The sequence below is a fragment of the Xyrauchen texanus genome, chromosome 9, assembly GCF_025860055.1.
Source record: "Xyrauchen texanus isolate HMW12.3.18 chromosome 9, RBS_HiC_50CHRs, whole genome shotgun sequence".
Classification (NCBI taxonomy): Eukaryota; Metazoa; Chordata; class Actinopteri; order Cypriniformes; family Catostomidae; genus Xyrauchen; species Xyrauchen texanus.
In genome coordinates this window covers 11,892,641-11,911,927 of record NC_068284.1, presented here as the reverse complement: position 1 = coordinate 11,911,927, position 19,287 = coordinate 11,892,641, and the positions used below count along the sequence as shown (strand labels likewise).

At 45.8% G+C, this 19,287-nt stretch overlaps 1 protein-coding gene across 3 annotated transcripts in view; it reads left to right on the top strand.

The window, feature by feature from the left end:
* The window catches only part of LOC127648772 (low-density lipoprotein receptor-related protein 8-like), a 189,246-nt gene that overhangs the window by 84,080 nt on the left and 85,879 nt on the right, over positions 1–19,287 (top strand). For all 3 annotated transcript variants that reach the window (XM_052133528.1, XM_052133529.1, XM_052133527.1), the window contains exons 5-7: positions 3,211–3,603; positions 16,434–16,556; positions 17,101–17,223. In XM_052133528.1, the coding sequence (XP_051989488.1) occupies positions 3,211–3,603; positions 16,434–16,556; positions 17,101–17,223 (639 nt within the window). The remainder of the gene's footprint in view (positions 1–3,210; positions 3,604–16,433; positions 16,557–17,100; positions 17,224–19,287) is intronic.

The following is a 19,287-nucleotide window of genomic DNA, read 5'->3' as shown; positions in this document are numbered from 1 at the left end:
GAAAAAATTCTTCATTCCGTGATTACGGCCGGTGCTGTCATTTTGATTTTGAATTTGGCGGGGATTAGGCATGTACGCTAGCTGTGGTGTAATGACGTTAGCTACGCAAATGTCCAGGAATATCTCGATTTTAATTGGTCCATGTTTGATACGTAACGGAGATGATTACGGGCATAACATATTTACGTCAAAAGGCACAGCAGATTTGTGCTTTTTGCCGTACATGTTAAAGAATACAGGATCGAAGTCGCATGCGCAACATGGGTTTTCCTCGTAGTCGTCTGCAATGAATGGACCGTAAAAGCACTGCTTATTCTACCATTTGTTTTTAGTTGATTATGCGTAACTGCTACATTTGTCATCATAACGTCTAAACAATTGGAATAACACACATATTGCATATATAAATCACAAGAATAAAAAGTAAAAATACAAATACAAGTTTATTATTTAATAAACATTTTATTTTTGAATTTTGGCAGGGTAGGCAGTGCCTAGTTTGCCTACCCAGACCGCACGTCAGTGTTATTGAGGCATATGTGACTGAATGACCATTGCTGATAATTGGTGGTGTAATTTTAGCACAAGATTAAGTGCTGTGTATCAGATCAACTCGTCAGTTAATTACTATGGCAAAAAATTATCTCTATTGAACTGAAATGTTTTGACATAGATTGAGGTATTATGGTGTATATTACAAAACTGATAACACCTGAGAAAATGTTGTCATTATGGCCATCAGTAGGAGAAAAACAATCTGGGCTGCCCAGTGAAAGTGTCATTCATATAGCTCTATTCAGACAGGATTAGTTTTGAGATGTTTGAGTTACAATTAGTATCACCTGAAGTCTGAGATTTAAGGTAGACTGATTTGGATGGGACTATTCTTTTTTTGTACACATAATTAAGGTGATAAAATTAACTTTATAAGTATAAATGTTAAATAATTTTGAATAATTATTTAATTTATTGATTTATTTGTAAGTTATATTTTATATGTAATATATATATGTAATTTTAAAAAGCCTACACAAATAAAATTTGCTTGAGTTTATAGAAGTGGCTGCTTATAATAAACCCACTGAAATAAACAATATAATTTGTGAAATATAATTGTAACATTACGTAATTGAGCAGAGAAATAAGGTGAGTATCTCAACTGTTATTACAGTGGCCAGTTTTATCAGTTTCCGCGATTTGGCTTTCCCTGTTAATTTTATTTTCTCACTTTTTCTTTGGATGGCACAAAATCAACACACAAATTGAAAGGCACGCAGCAGGCAGAAGACTGGCATGCATAAGTAGTTAATGTAGGTCAAAATACACGAGGAGAAGCGTTGTGAAAATTCTATATCAGCAATCGCTGACATTCGCATTTGGACGGGATTAGATCTCTCAGAGGACCCTTGATTTAGCCAAGGTTGTGTGAGAATAACTCAGACTTGTCAGATTTGGAAGGGATTAAAATCACAAAGTATGTCTGTAAAACACAAATTTCCCTTACCTCCTCAGGAAAGACTAGTCCCATCCAAATAAGGGTTCCAGTTTCAGGGCACAATCACGAGACAGCGAGTGCCGAATGCCGCTGTGTGGGTCGGATAAGACTCCTCCACTGTGTGTTTGACACCACTTAGGTAGAGTGTTTTCTGGAACAATATTTGATAGTTTTCACTTTTTGTTCCTTGTTTTTAGTCCCTGTCTGAGACTGCAAATTACGGTACTGTACTGCAATGTACTGTCAATAGACCAGTAGTTTTCAATTGGTGAGTTGCAGTTCTGTTCTGATAGGCTTGGAGAGCAGGGAAAAACTATGCTAAATACAAATAATAATGCAACTAACCATACTGTATATTATCAGTTAGTTAGGATAGCATAGCATAATAACTTATAAAGGCAGGCGAAATTGCTTCCCATATTTTTTGACATCCCAGGCCAATCAAACTCTACAGTATTTTGGCACAAATGTATTTGGCACTTGGTAGAATGTATCCAAATTAGGCAGATGCCCACTTGGACAGATTATGTAATATATGCTTATCCTCAAAAACCATGAACAAAAGGTTCAACAAAAACAAGGTAAAATAAAAATGTGACCCAGACTACAATAAATATAGATTCACTTGCAACAAGGAAAACATGGTTTGTGCTGATTGCAATGTTGGATCAAAGTAAACACTGGCTCCTTAAGCAAAACCATTTGAAAAGCACTGCAATGTAACATGCACCACAATCTTGTTACTTCTCTTTTTTGTCTTAATTTCCTTTTCCCTCCCTAATACGATCTAACTCCTGTGTTCCACTAAACTCTACCTTCAACCTCTTTCTCAGAGATCCCATTCAATCTTGACTTTGATCGGCATTTAGCGTCCTTCAGTTTAACTTTCTGTGTAATATCTTAAGATCCAAGATCCCTTTATCACATTACCATCTCTTTATGTATTCTGTGTGTGTGTGCTTGTGTGTCTTGAATCTCAGTTGAACATGAATCTTACAATCCATGAATGTCAGGATTTAAAGCAGTGGTATGCAGTATCTTCCTCTCTCACTTGTTTTTACAACCTCGTCTGCTCTATTGCCTTCTGCTTCTCTTGTCTGTCCTTCATTTTGTTCATCATTCCATCATTACATGTTAACTCTAAAAGCCCTTGTTTTGAACGCTGTGACATTAAAACCGCCTCAGTATTGTTGTGACCACAATTCTCTGATAGCAAGAGCTGAAATGGCCAGTTCCAATAAGATTTGCTGGCTCCTACACAATTCAGGGTACAGACTTTTTAGTTCAACAAGAAATAAAGTATTGTTTCCAAGGTACCAATTTGGTAAATTGAGTGCTTCCAAAAAAAATAACTAGTCTGAAATGTTTTATAGCACTGAATCTCTGAAAAACACTAGTTTGAGGCATGAAGCCATTTGGTTCCATAAGCTTCCATTTGTGCCTAAAAATCATATATATATTTATTTATTTGTAATCATAACCATTTAAAATGGTTACTGAACTTTTCAAGAAGTCACATTGTCCTACCTTAGGCCCAAAGTACCAGGGCTGTAAATGTAACTGTAATTTTTTAATTTAAAGACTTAACATTTGAATAGATCTGAATGAATAATAAGTTGTTTAAGCATCTGATTACATACCATGTTACCTCAATCAATTTTCTCTGTACATGTCAAAACATTTTCTTAATCAACTGTCTGTTTTCTCATCCACAGATGCCAGGTCCTGCTCGACAGGAGAGTTCCAGTGTCGCAACCGTAAATGTTTAGCACCAGTGTATGTGTGCGATGGTGACGATGACTGTGGAGACAGCAGTGATGAAGAGAAGTGCAATCCACCCACCTGTGGACCGCACGAGTTTCACTGTAACAGTTCAGAGTGTGTGCCGCAGCCCTGGACCTGTGACGGTGACCCCGACTGCTCTGACGGCTCTGATGAGTGGGCGGGGCGATGTGGGGGCGGGTCTGGTTGGCCAGCGCCGCCCCCTGTCCGCAGGCTACAGTGCAGTGCTGGAGAATTCCGCTGTGGCAGTGGAGAGTGTGTGAAGCTGGCCTGGAGGTGTGACAGAGATCCTGACTGCAAGGACAAATCAGATGAGGCCGACTGCCGTGAGTGTGCCATCATAGAACATAGAACTTACATTTCACAATAGCTCCTTTAAAAAAATGTATATGGGAAACTTTTATTACTAAGGAGATTAGGGAAGATTGGAGGCAATTTAAAAAAATCGCATGCCCTTCAGGAATCGTACCCCGGTTCTTTCATTGCAAGCGTAACAAAAAAGAAAAAGAAGTGTTAATTAACTAATAATGTCTGTTTTACTCATGATTCGCTTGAAAATTAATAAAAGTCATCATTAGTGTTTATTTCACCAGTGAAGTGCATTTTTATGACTATTTGAGGCAAAGTTGCCTATTACGGCCCGCCAAGCTCTGCCTTAGTTATGGTTGCTCGCTCTAACAAGCTCTGCAGAAAAACACACCGGAATGAATGGAAGATTGCCATGTAAGACTTGGATTTTGCTAAATATTATCATAAAATAAATTGATTATATTCTTACTTGGACTGCACTGAATAGTGACAGTGTAAGACATATCTATCAAGGCATATTCATGATTGTTTTTTGTAAATTATACCAATCCATTATATTCCAATGTAATCTGCTAAATCTCCCATAAGTGCACACCTGGTTGAAAATGGTTGAAAGTTGATGTGATTCAAACATATCCTTTTTTGTGAAAGGTATTTGATGCAGTCTTCCACCTCAAGTGTCTTTGGTGCATCCATTTCTTGAGAAATACCTGCTTGATATTGTCTATACAAAAGAGAAAATCTCTCTCTACTGCCATTATAAGTCAACATGAAATGTGGTTTGCAACCAAATGTGCAGAGTGAAATAGGATATTCAAGGACAAAAAAACATATGGTGGGATTTTATCCAACAGAAATTGATTGGATTGTTCAAAGTGATCTTTGCAGTATATGTCATGGTGATTGAAGGGCAGAGGTTAAAAAATAAGAGGGCTTAGTAACTGTAATTTCAGAGGCGAGTAAGCAAGTTGTCTATTACCTTCTAATGAAAGATTACCAAGACTTTCTTTGGAATAAAGTGCACCCTGCACAGTAAGACTTTCTTTGCAAGAGTCTTTCTTTCAGTTTTTATTTCATGTTCACTTTCAGAGGAAAGTGCAGGTATTTGGATTGATTTATGTAATGTGTGTGTTTGTTTGTGAATGTGTTTTTCATCAACTCTCTCAGCATTTATCTCTTAGTATGTGACTGTTTTCATGGTGGATCTCTTTGTATCTCAGACTCATTATTGACTTACTGAATCCGTTGGATGCTGCATTGTTGCAAACACATAACAAAGACTCCCAGTGAGCAAGCATGAATGTGTTCTGGCTTTTGTGTACATCATCGTCATATTTATGGAAATTTCATTGCGGGACTCTCAGCAGGGGTTCTTATCCAGTGTCTCTGAAGGTCACACTGCACCGACAGGAATTAAATTAGCTCTTGTATATTGTAAGGTTGTACCAGAGATGTTAGGTGGAGGTGAGTGGCAGTTAATTTCTCCTGACTGCCTGCCATTTATTATCTGTTCCACCCACACAAAGACAATTGTTGTTGTAGAGAAGTCATTATTGCCGTGAGGCTCAAAGCACTTGGTGTTGAGACACTTTAATCCAGTTTGACAGTGACTGGAGCATAGACAGTGTAGTTGTATAAGGCTGAAAAACAATGCATACATTTAATTCAGAATATATTACAGTGGGGTCCAAAAGTCTGAGAGCACCAGTGCTTCTCTTTTTCTTTTTCAGTTTAATACAAATGTTTCTTACAAATTATGTCATCAGTATAACAATTACAGTAGAGTGAAAAGTTGAATTAAAACATGTTAGAATGGTTCAGGATTGGTATGTCCCCCTTTTATGATAATGACAACATGCACTCGAGCTGGCATGGACTCCACATGTGTAAAACCTGATGATTCATGTTATCCAGAATGATTTGAGAATGTTACAAAGAGCATTTTGTGTGATTCATTGGAAGCAGGAAAAATGTACCTTTTGTACAAATTAACAATGCTGGCACACAATTGCTTATTTGATTAGAGACCAAGAAATAGTGCAAAATCTGAAATACACTGATGAGCCAAAACATAATGAGCACTTATGGGTGACACGAATAACATTGATCATCTCCTTACAAGGCAACATGTCAAAGTCTGGGTAGATTTTAAGCAAACAAACAGTTCTTGTAGTCAACGTGTTGAATGCAGGAGAAATGGGCAGGAGTAAAGACCTGAGTGACTTTGACAAGGGCCAAATTGTTATGGCCAGACGACTGGGTCAGAGCATCTCTGAAACCGCAAGGCATGTGGGGTACTCCCAGTCATCAGTGGTGAGTACCTATTGACAGTGGTCCGAGGAGGGACAAACCGCATACTGGCGACAGGTTGTTGGGCGCCCAAGGCTCATTGATGCACGCGGGCAACGAAGGCTATCATGTCTTGTCTAAACCAACAGGACAGAACAGGACAGGACTATGGCACAAGTCACAGAAAATTTGAATGATGGTTACAGGTCAATTATGTCACAACATACAGTGCATCACACCCTGCTGTGTATGGGGCTGAGTAGCCACAGACCCGTCAGAGTGCCCATGATGACCCCAGTCCACTGTCAAAAGTGCCTACAATGGGCACGCAAGTGCCGTAACTGGGCCTTGGAGCAGCGGAAGAAGGCCGCCTGGTCCGATGAGTCCCATTTTCATTTAAATCACATGGACGGCCATGTAAGTCCATAAAACAAACCCCCCGTTTATCTGGGGTGATGGCACCAGGAGGCACTGTGGGAAGATGACAAGCCATTGGAGGGAGTGTGATGGTCTGGGCAATGTTCTGCTGGGAAACCCTGGGTCCGGCCAGCTGACATGTGCCACCTACCTACACATTGTTGTAGACCAGGTACACCCCTTCATTGCAATGGCGTTCCCTGATGGCAGTGGCCTCTTTCAGCAGGTTAATGCACCTTGCAGCACTGCACACGTTGTTCGGGAATGGTTTGAGGAACATGATGAAGAGTTCAAGGTATTGCTTTGGCCTCCAAATTCCCCAGATCTCAATACGGTTGAGCTCTTTGGGATGTGCTGGGCCATTAAGTCTGATCCACGGCAGATCCACCTCGCAACTTGCATGACTTGAGGAATCTGCTGCTAATGTCTTGGTGCCAGATACCACAGGACACCTTCAGGGGTTTTATACAATCCATGCCCTGGCACGTTGGTGCTGTGTTGGTGGCACACAGAGGACCAACAGCATATTAGTCATAAAGTTTTGGCTCAGCAGGGTATTTATCTTTAATTTTACATCACAGCGTTTCTTTGTTTTTTTATGATCAAGATTATAAAACTTTGTTTATTGGGTTCAAATAAGATTTTAAGTCCCATATTTTCATTGTAGTCTCAGACCTTTGGAGTCCTCTGTGAATATATAGACTAAGCCTTCATTTTAGTGACTGACTGTCAGGAAATTATTGGATTAAGAGTGATAAGAGTGTGTCTATAAGAGAATATTGACTTTTTCTCTCTTAGCCAGAACTGGCAAAGTTTAAGTAAGATAAACTATTTCAGTGAAGGAATTTTACAATTAATCTGTTGCCATATCCAACTTGGCACTTCAAAATCATGCCTCAAGACATCAGCATTTCACAGTTGAGGTGTATTTTCTTTGAATTTATTACGTCTTTAGTGGCAGTCAGACGTTGATTGCTTGGAAAGAAGTGGGGCTTACCTTGTGTATAATTGGAGGTAAAATACATTGTTAATAAATAATTAGAAATTCAACAGGCTTATTTATAAAAATTAACTTTGGCCTGAACATTCGCTATACATATGTGAATGCCAACACTACTAGGTACGCAAGTTTGATTTGACTCATAACTATATTCCAAAATTAATGCAATTCATTACACAAAACAAAGTACTGTAAACGTTGCATTCTCAAGAGCTGCAATAGTGGGCATTAGTGTAAACTGTCTTTCATTGTCAGTTTACTCTTCAACTGTTTCTTTGTGCAGTTTGAAGCTTGTTGAGCAAGTTAAAGTTGGTTTAACTGTCAACATGTTTATAACTAGCTATTTAAAAGGTAACGTTTGAGCACTTAGATTTGTTACATCACAGTAATGTGAGAACATTATGTATGTAAAATGTGAATGCATGCTTGCAATGTGTAGGCCACACCTTCACATCTGCATTAGCGTTCTTGCTTAGTTATAATATGGATGATCCTTCTGGAACAACCCGGTGTTAAGTAGCTTGCTCAAGGGCACTATATGGTCATTACTCATGAATTATTCCTTTCAGGGCTCAAACCAGCATCCTTTCACTTTCTGGAACTAAGAACTTATAGTCTGGAACTACAAAACAAAGCACAGAATTACCATCACTGCTTTAATTTGAGTGAATAACCACACACATACTGGAGAGTAAGATATGGCACAAAAGGGTTTGTTACAATTTTACCACTCATTTCATATTCCAGCAGTGACTTCTGATGCATGTCAGAAAAGAGATTTGTCGAAAGTCAAAATGCTGTCACATCATTTTAAAATCTTCGTGGCCAAATCTTTCCCTCAATGCTGAGGAAATTCAAATTTCACATCTCTGCTGTCGTGCTTATTCCGCAGGGACATTGAATGAATAGATCTGCTACGAGGTGTTTGTTATTTAAGATTGCAGTCTGTGATGAGACACTTTGGTAAACAACAAGATTTCATGAGTATAAGCTGATCTCATAGCTTCATGGGAGTCACAGGAAAAGACATGTGCCCGGTAGGGGCTCTGAATTTAATTACGATGCATTCTCCTACTCTGTCTCTGTTTGGAAAAATGTGATGTTGAATGCTCCGGGAAAGATAAGCTTGCAAGATACTTTTAAGCTGGTGCCTCGTCTCCATTCCCACTGTGAGGTAACACATCAAAGTCAATTACGATGTTACTCTGGCTAGGCCGGAGGGAAAACGAGCGAGAAAGGGACAGGTGATTGTGTCCGAGGTTTGCTAGGCAACCCCTGGGTGTGTGTCCTTGAGCATCTGAGAGCACTTGAAATAGGGGGTGGAGGTACATTCGCCACACACTGCATTACAATCTTATTAATTCCTTGTACTTATGCGGCCATTCATTTTTTTTATTTTGTGAGGACCATTATTGGCAATATTGTTTTTGCTCTCGGCTATGTTTGCATAATTCAGCCTCTAATATTCAAGTGTATCTCTCCAAAAAGAGTCCATTAACACAATCCTCTAGTGTCAACTTCTGACATGTGATCACACATTAAACCATTAACAATAAAGCACACTAAAGTTCAATGTAATTGAGTGCATGTTAAACTACATTCCTCTAGTGTACAGTTCTGTCTGTTCAAAAATTGTAAGACTCTTGTAAGGCTTATAGTGCATTCACCTCATGTTGGAATTACGGCAATTATGAGTCTCCTAATTTTACGTCTAATTACATAATGTAAAAAGAGCTAAAATGGCAGCACCGCAGCTGGCCGAACAGTTAAAGGAATATTTCTCCCAAAAATGTTTATTCTGTCATATACTTATTTACTATATTTACATATATTTACACAAAATGCGAACAACTTCTTAGGGTATTTATTTGCAATATAATAAAAGTCAATAGTGACTCCTGAGTGTCAAGCTATACAAAGGACAAATTTTTTTTATCAAATATGGTGACTACATTGATAACTTCAAATCTCAGTGGTTCTTTCAAGATAATATTATGGCATTTGGACACAAGATGCAATGAGAACCAATGAGGTTTGATGTTATCGACGTATCCACCATATCTGATATCAGTGTTTGATTATGTTTTGATTTAAGAGTGAATAACTTCTTAATTTTATTCTGCTCATTGCACAAAGTGAACGTATTACTTTAGAAGACTTGGAATATAGTGCATGAGTCATTTTGATTACTTATACTTTGGTTATATGGCGTTTTATTTTTATTTTTATATAATGATTTTTATTTATTTGATTTACCACAGATATTGCACATATGTTATCTGGTGCACTTCCTTTCTTCTGAAATTTTGCAAGTACATATAGAAGCATAATTACTATAATTCTAAAATGTCTTGAATTAATCATAAGTTCGTGTTTTGTGTGATGTCAAATTTTCTTGGATTGTTTTGCCTTTAATAGAGCCAGTATCATATCAGCCACATTAAATGAAAAAAAAGGTTGATTGAGTCACAAAAGTGACATATCAACGGAATGCTAATTGATTTGTTTTAGCTAAATAACTCATAACTGTACCTCAGTTGTGCTTTACATGATATGTGTCACTGCATTAATTATACTGTATCAATCATATCAAAGATTTCATTCATTTCATAAAGTTTTGTTCATATTTGTGCTTTTCCAGTTATTTTGATTGGTTGTTTTCTCTTGAAGCCATAGTTAGTCAGCAAAGTTAAACCATTGTTTTGGTACAGTGATTGCTTGTTATGAGAGTAGATGGGGTCTATGTGTTTTTAGTTGCATGCGTTTCTCTGATGTCTACCTCTGATGTGGTGTGATCAGAACCAAGGTCACTTTCAGAGCAAGTCAGTCCACTCGGCAGCCATCTTGCGAATGCTCCCGGTAGCTATTTTCTATGGATACAAGCCACATGAAAGTACAGCTCCTATCTACTTGAATGGGGAAAGACCGAAATCTCCGAAACAGTCGGTCAAGCTTATGATTAGATAACAGATTTCAAACAACCACTAAAATTTGACAACATTGGTATCATAACTTGTGCTTCATTAGCTCAAACATGAAAGGTGTATCTGACAGGTGATTGGCTCTTTCTTTACTACTCCTGCCATATTGTGTGTTCAAATTTCTCCCATTAATTTTAATACAAGTGGTCTGTCTTGGAATAAATAGTCTCTGTTGTATCACAAAACACTTTTTACAATTGTGGTTATAAAAAAAAGCATAAAAACTGTCTGAATAATAACTTTAAAAGTATTTGCAAAATGCTGTTTAAAATAGGTTTAGATGGAGTATAGCATATCACACCGCAGAACATTTTGATGTCAAACTCTCCTGTATTTAGCTCCATCCACTTGTGATCACCCGAGATGGATCTCAATGGTGACAGTGATTTTGTGACACGTACACACACACACTGTGTATTAAAAGAGTTTTTACTAAGAGTAATTTTCTCTAAAAGAGCAAACACAGCGGCGTTGAACGTCCTTTTAAGGACACGTCTATTTCAAGATGCCTTTCCGCCCCTGTGTCGTTCCTGGATGCGGTAGAGTGTTCTCTGCTTCAGACGGCCACAGGCGCTGTCTCGTGTGTTTGGGCCACGATCACACCGAGGCGGCGTTTGTGGATGGTTCATGTTCTCACTGCGAGAACATGACCATGACCACGTTGCGGTCGTCACTCGCTTTCAACAGAAAGCAAGCCACCCCAGCTGCACCCCGCATTGCTCCTTCTTCCCACGGGATTAAGGACGGTGCGGTTGGCGCTGGGGGCGATTTGGGGGCGGCAGCGGGTGCAGTTTCGCCGGGTAGCCCCCCGCGAACCTCCCGTTCCCCGACACGCTCGCTGGTCTCCGTCCATGCTCGCGGCGATAGCGGCTCGCCTCACGGCCCGGCTGTCTATCCTCCCGAGTCCGAAGCAGATGAGCTCGCCGCTGCATCGGAGAGTGCGGTGTCTGATGCCGAGGACTCCTCTGGACTGCCGCCTTCGGGCCAGCAGGCCCAGGCTGAGGCCGACGCTCAGATGTCCGACATGCTTGCCTTGGCCGCCTTGAGCGTGGGGTTGGACTGGAACCCTCCATCCTCCCCACAGCCTTCTCGGTTGGATGATTGGTTCCTGGGGACAGCGCGCCATTCGCGGCCTCGCATCCCCCCGGTCCCTTTCTTCCCGGAGGTGCATGATGAGCTGACGTCTACGTGGAGAGCCCCACTCTCCGCTCGTCTAGGTGCCACCCGCTCCACTCTCTCCACCCTCAACGGCGGAGAGCGCCACGGGTACGACGCGATTCCCCAGGTTGATAGGGCAGTTGCGCACCATCTATGCCCCGGTAGCCCTACCTCCTGGCGGGGTCGCCCCGTACTCCCATCCAAGCCCTGTAGGACAACATCCTCGCTTAACGCGAAGGCCTACACTACGGCTGGACGCGCTGCCTCCGCCCTGCATGCGATGGCCCTCCTGCAAGTCCACCAGGCCAAAGCTCTCAGAAACATGCACGGGGTGGACCTGATCCTGATGTGCTGCAGGAACTGCGCTCAGCGACCGACCTCGCCCTGAGAGCGACGAAGGCCACAGCGCAGGCACTCGGACAGACGATGGCCACCCTAGTGGTCCAGGAACGCCATCTTTGGCTCAACCTGGTCGAGATGCGTGAGGCTGATAAAAACCGCTTCCTGGACGCACCTGTCTCCCAGATTAGCCTTTTCGGTGACACCGTCGAGGACTTCGCCCAACAGTTCTCCGCGGTGAAGAAGCAGACGGAGGCCATTTCGCACATCATGCCCCGCCGCAGACCTGCCGCTACGGGCCCTGCCCCGTCTGCCCGCCGAGGGCGTCCCCCTGCGAGGAAACCAGCTCCTGCTCCACCTCAACCCGGGCCCAGCTCTCAGCCCCAGCGTCGAGCACTCCGCAGGCGGCGCACGCCCCCTGTCTCACGAACCCCCTCCAGGACCCGGAAGGCTCCCAAGCGTTCCTGAGACAGCCGACCCAGAGCCGAAGACGTTAGCTCCGGAGGTGGTAAGACCGCTCCGTCCCCCGGTGGAGGGCCGGGAGGAGAATCCTTTGTTTTTCATTTGCCACACCCCCTGACGGCTGTGGTACCCACATTCTCAATAAAAGAGCTATTTCCTTTGCCTCTGGGTCACCTGGCCCGCAAATGCCGTTTTCACGGCAATGTGCTTTCAGATCACAACAGTCCCGGTACACCGGACGCGGCGATCCCGCCTTCCGCCTGCCCACGACTGTCCCCCGGCCAGCCGGTTCAGACGAGTCCAGAGGATGCCAACATCAGACCTCCTCCTCAGTCAAGAACCCGCCCCCTGCCGGGCACGCGGAGCAAGGTAAGTGCTTTGAGTCTATTCTCAGCACCTTAGCCTCAGGCCGCAACGAAGCCGCCCGACGCTGCATTACCTGTTCCGCCCCGCTGCGAGGCCCCGCCGGGTACGTCCAAAATGCTCGTCCCTTTGGTGCCCCTAGCGCAGAGCTGGGAAGCATGGCTTTCGCTTCCCAACGCATCACGCTGGCTGCACCGGACCATTCGACTCGGTTACGCAATTCAGTTTGCCCGGCTCCCGCCCCCCTTCAGGGGCGTCCACTTTTCCGCAGTACACGGCGAGCACGCCAGTTCCCTGCGCACGGAAATCGCGACCCTCTTAGCCAAGGGCGCGGTAGAGCCCGTCCCTCCAACCGAAATGAGGAAGGGTTTCTACAGCCCTTACTTCATTGTACCCAAGAAAGGCGGCGGCTTACGACCAATCCTGGACTTGCGAGTTTTCAATCGGGCCTTGTTAAAACTCCCGTTCAAAATGCTTACGCAGAGAAATATTCTGGCTGGCGTTCAGCATCTAGATTGGTTCGCAGCGGTGGACCTGAAGGACGCGTACGTCCACGTCTCAATTCTGCCACGACACCGACCCTTCCTACGGTTCGCGTTCGACGGCCAGGCGTTTCAGTACAAAGTCCTCCCCTTCGGCCTGTCTCTGTCCCCTCGCGTCTTCACGAAAGTCGCAGAGGCGGACCTTGCCCCGCTACGAGTAGCCAGCATCCGCATTCTCAACTACCTCGACGACTGGCTCATCCTAGCACACTCTTGAGAGTTACTATGCACACACAGAGACCAGGTGCTCCGGCACCTCAGCCGCTTGGGGCTTCAGGTCAACTGGGAAAAGAGCAAGCTCACTCCGGTTCAGAGCATCTCTTTTCTCGGGTTGGAGTTAGACTCAGTCTCAATGACAGCACGTCTCACGAGCGAGTGTGCTCAGTCGGTGCTGGACTGCCTCGCTTCCTTCAAGCCAGGCACAGTTGTCCCTCTAAAACTTTTCCAGAGGCTCCTGGGGCATATGGCGTCCTCCGCGGCGGTCGCGCCGCTGGTGTTGTTGCATATGAGACCACTCCAGCACTGGCTCCAGACTCGAGTCCCGAGACAAGCATGGCACCGCGGCACGCATCGGGTAAGGATCACCCCCGCCTGCCTCAAAACACTCCGACCCTGGACAGACCTCTGCTTTTTACGGGCAGGAGTGCCCCTGCAGCAGGTGTCCCGAAGCGTCCTGGTCACAACCGACGCCTCCCGGTCCGGGTGGGGTGCCGTGTGCAGCGGGCCGTTGGAAAGGGGCCCCGCTGTGTTGGCACATCAATTGCCTGGAGTTGCTGACCGTCCTTCTTGCTCTCAGGAAGTTCCTCCCATTAGTTCGGGACAAACATGTCCTCGTGAGATCGGACAGCACCACGGTGGTGGCGTACATAAATCGCCAAGGCGGCGTACGCTCCCGCCACATGTCACAACTCGCCCGCCGTCTCCTCCTATGGAGCCAGCAGCGACTCAAGTCAAGCTGCGTGCCACTCACATCCCCGGCAAGCTCAACGTCGTAGCGGACGCGCTATCACGACAACGCCTGCCCGGCGGGGAGTGGAGGCTTCACCCCCAGTCGGTCCAGCTGATTTGGGAACGGTTTGGCAAGGCCCAGGTAGACCTGTTCGCCGCCCAGGAAACCTCCCACTGCCCGCTCTGGTACGCCCTAACAGAGGCTCCCCTCGGGACAGACACGCTGGCACACAGCTGGCCCTCGGGGCTGCGCAAGTACGCATTTCCCCCAGTGAGCCTTCTTGCACCGGTGCTGTGCAAGGTCAGGGAGGACGAGGAGCAAGTCACGTTGGTGGCCCCCTACTGGCCCACTCGGACTTGGTTCTCGGAACTCAGGCTCCTCGCGACAGCTCCTCCCTGGCGAATTCCCCTGAGAAAGGACCTCCTCTCTCAGGGATGGGGCACGCTCTGGCACCCGCGCCCAGACCTCTGGAACCTCATCGTCTGGTCCCTGGACGGGACGCGGAAGAGCTAGCCGGCTTACCGGCGACCGTTGTGAATACCATCAACCAAGCCAGAGCCCCCTCTACCAGGCACCTTTACGCCCTAAAGTGGCGCTTGTTCGCAGATTGGTGTTCTTCCCGAGCCGAAGACCCGCAGAGATGCGCGATTAGGTCAGTGCTTCTGTTCCTACAGGAGAGGCTGGACAGGAGGCTGTCCCCGTCCACCCTCAAGGTGTATGTTGCCGCTATCGCCGCCCACCACGATCCTGTAGACGGCAAGTCTTTGGGTAAGCACGACCTGATCCTCAGGTTCCTGAGAGGTGCCCGGAGGTTGAATCCCTCCCGGCCAGGCCTAGTTCCCTCCTGGGATCTCTCGGTAGTCTTGGCAGGACTCCAGAGACCTCCCTTCGAGCTGCTCGAATCAGTTGGACTCAGGGCCCTCTCTCTTAAGACGGCCCTGCTGATCGCGCTCGCCTCCATTAAGAGGGTCGGGGACCTGCAAGCGTTCTCTGTCAGCAACACTTGCCTGGAGTTCGGTCCGGCAGATACATCTGTGATCCTAAGACCGCGACCGGGCTATGTGCCCAAGGTTCCTACCACACCATTCTGAGATCAGGTAGTGAACCTGCAAGCGCTGCCCCGGGAGGAGGCAGACCCAGCCCTTTCGTTGCTGTGTCCAGTGCGCGCCCTGCGCATTTACCTGGACCGCACACAGAGCACCAGACGCTCTGAGCAGCTCTTTGTCTGCTTTGGGGGATGGCAGAAAGGAGAATGCCGTCTCCAAACAGAGGCTCGCCCACTGGGTTGTCAACGCCATCACACTGGCTTATCACACCCAGGCGTGCCCCTACCATTGCGGGTCCGAGCTCACTCAACAAGGGGTGTTGCGTCCTCGTGGGCACTGGACAAGGGCACCTCCCTAGCAGACATCTGTAGAGCCGCGGGTTGGGCAACACCCAACACCTTCGCAAGGTTTTACAACCTCCACGCTGAGTCAGTTGCGTCTCGTGTTTTCTCAGGTCCGAGCCCGTAGAACTCGGTAACACGTAGACCGACCGGCCAGGAGGATTGCTTGCGCCCAGCGCCCTTTTCCTGACGTCAAGGTAAAGTAGTGCGCCTTCTTCCCAGGGCGCCCCACTCCGAGTCGGGACCCTGGTCGATTCCTCCCCAGCCCTCCGGGTCCGCGGTTCAGCGGAGGAACTCGCCGACCCAAGCCACTGCGTGTACCCTGCTGGCCACCCCGTACTGGTATAGGGGCTGTTCGGACTCCCCCTGTGTGTAATTCCACGGTTCTGTCCCCTTACGAGCGGACCCCCATGTCTCCCTTAGGCAGTTACAGCTGCCCCGGTCGCCGTGCTGTAGAAACTTGTGTCTTTCCTCCGCCATTTCGCTGAACCGAGCCACTGTTGTGGCCGGACCATTTCCGGCTCCTCAGAAAAATCCTGAATGAACTCCCATATTTGCCCCGCTTAAATACCCGTATGTCCGGGGGCGGGGTATGCAAATACTGACTGCCAACTCCCATTGGCCCTTTTCAATAAGATCAGAGGTGAATATCGGCGCTCAAGAGAGACCCCTAGTGTCGCTTCTCCGACACAACGTGTCGTTCCCTCCCTCGTGGAACGGAGGTTACATACGTAACCAAACGTTTTATCCTTTCAAGTGTTGTTGCACAAGTATGTGTTTTGTATATGTTTATGTGGCTAAATCTCAGGCCACAAGTGTATTCATAGGTTATTTACCAATTAAGAGACTCCAAAGCTTGAGAACTCAAAGATACAACTGCATGGATTGCAGTCTGTGTGACAGCGTTTGATTTGGTTGTTTGGTTTGATGTTTGTCTTGTGTGGTTTGGCTCTTCTGCAGCTCTACTCACATGCCGACCTGATGAGTTCCAGTGCGGTGACGGATCCTGCATCCACGGCATAAAACAGTGCAACAAAATACATGATTGCCTTGACAAAAGCGACGAGGCCGGCTGTGTCAATGGTACGTGTTTGTGAGTTTGTGTGTGTTCCCTGCTTTGTTCCTTAAATATTTGTGGTGCTTATTCAGCTGGGTGAAAAGTTTCCCAGGGATTAAATTGGTTCTGCCCTTTATTACGATACCCTTCAAAGTTTAATGAGTTCAGACCTGTCTACCGCAGCAGAAGTGTGCCCTACTCAAAGAAGGCTGTGTCTAAGCGGTAATTAGCTTTCAAGTGTGAAAATAAATTGACCAATCCTTTTGAAAATGGCTTTTATTCAGAAGATATGCAGATAGTCCACCTAGATGCCTGGCATCTGTTAAAGCCCTCAGCTGGCTCTTTAAGTTCAAAATAAAAATAACTTATTTTCCTTCAAATCTAATATTTATTTTCTACAAAAAACAAACAAGCAAAAAACAAAACATTGGATTTATGCCTCTAATGCTTAAAAAAAGTGTACCATATTTGTGGAATTCATCATTTGTATCACCTTACATATGAAATCAATCTAATCAGCTTCCAACTGTTCTATAAGCATCTTTTATCTTTCTTCCTATTATGTTGTAGCCACAAAGTGTGAAGGCCCTCTGAAGTTCCTTTGTAGGAATGGGGAATGCATTGATGGAAGCAAGGTGTGTGACAATGTGAAGGACTGCAAGGATCGATCGGACGAACCCAAGAAGGAATGCAGTAAGAACAAACATTTTTGAAATACAGTTTGAGAGTAACTAAAAAATATAATTTGGATAGCATAGCCCACGTAGTTTGGTCTTGGAAGAATTTGATGTGAAATCTTCAAATCTCAGAGTTTTGATTGCAGACTTTGGTATCTTGATAAATCTGAGCACAGTGTAAGACATCAGTGAGATCTCTTGAGGAGCCATATTGAGGTTACTACTGTCTGTTTTCTTGGAGGTAAATCGTCTCGGGTTACATGTGTAACCCTTGTTCCCTGAAAAAGGCGGAACGAGATGTTGTGCTGCTAAGCGCTACGGGGAACAGCTTTCGCTGTGAGCCGAGCTGAATAATGTGTGGAACACGTCAATGGACAATGACCGGAATTTATAGCCTCGGCTGATGTAATCATTAGATGCAACTGAGGCCAGGCTATAAATGGATACGTCACCAGGTGTCGTCAGATACTTTTTGAAGAGCAGTCCTGGGACGTCCCAGTGCGGCAAAGCAGCGCAACATCTCGTTCCGCCTTTTTCAGGGAACAAGGGTTACACATGTAACCCGAGACGTTCCCTTTACAAAAGGCTTCACTACGATGTTGCGCTGCTAAGCGCTACGGGTAACGCAATACCCACGCCGCCGCACTTGGGGCTGTCCGGACCCCTACGGTTGTGCAGTGTACTCACAAAAATGCGAGAGGTCTCAGACATGAGCTTGAGATGTCGACTCAAGGGCATAAGAGCCCGGAGTAGCATAAACATCTAAACCATTAATTTTTTGATGAATGTGTGCGGAGAGGACAGTCTGCCGCATCACAAACTTGTTCAGGCATGGGCTGAGATGTCGACTCAAGGGCATAAGAGCCCAGAGTAGCAAAGCATCTAACCCATAAAGTTCGATGAATGTGTGCAAAGAGAACCCTATCGCAATACAAACTTGTCATAAAAACTGATGAATGTGAGCGGAGAGGACCAGCCTGCCGCATCACAAACTTGTTCAGGCATGGGCTGAGATGTCGACTCAAGGACATAAGAGTCCGGAGTAGCAAAGCATCTAAACCATAAAACGTGATTAGTGTGTGCGGAGAGTGCCAACCTGCCGCACCACAAACTTGTTCGGTGTCAACTCAAGGGCTTAAGAGCCAAGAGTGGCAAGAACATCCAAACTATAAAAGTTTAATGAATGTGCGCGGAGAGGACCAACCTGCCGCACCACAAACTTGCTGCAGAGGGAGACCTCTAGCCAAGGCTTTAGAGGAGGAGAGCCCTCTGGAAGAGTGCGCCCTAAAACCTACTGGCGAAGCTTGAACGCGCGCCTCGTAGGCCCGGGCAGTAAGGTCCCTCACTCAAAGTGACAACCCGGTCACGGCTTCAAAGTGAAGAACTGCTGCCCTGACTTTACGCCACTAGCAAATGCGGTGGACATAATTCTGAAGGGCACAGACTGGACAAAGTCTGAGTAGTCTTTAGCTGCTACGGCATTACAAACGGCAGGGAGCAGAAGGCTTAGAGAATGACTGGCAAAGGGTCGAGAAAGGCACCTTGGGCAGGTAGTCAGGGTGAGGGTGCAAAGAATGCTCTTGGTCCTACCTGGGGCAACTCAAAACAGGTCGGCAAAAGAGACAGAGCCTGTAGGTACCCAAGTCTCCTTAGAGACGTAATTGCCATATGAAAAACCATCTTGAGAGTCAGAAGTCTACCAAACGCTGACTCTAGAGGTTTTAAAAAGGGGGGGGTCTTACCCTATGAAGAGGTCCTAGCAAGGATGCCTCTTAGAGGGCACCCCGCCCACCAAGTCGTGGCAAACCGAAGTGGAAGCCACATAGAACCTGGCAGTGGCGAGGCAAGTGCCCGCTGACAGTTCTTTCCACAGAAAATCCAGAACTGAAGCAAACTGGCAGTTAGCTGGTTCTGTAATTTGAACTTATTAGAAGGAAACGCATGCAGGCGCGTTTGTGCCATGTATGCGCCACCACGATCAGCACCCCCGAGGGGGGGGGGACTGGGTGACTCGGGGAGAAGTAGAGGAGACATTGCGCTATCAACAGAGGCGAAGAGGTCCTCTTCTGCCCTGTAAAAT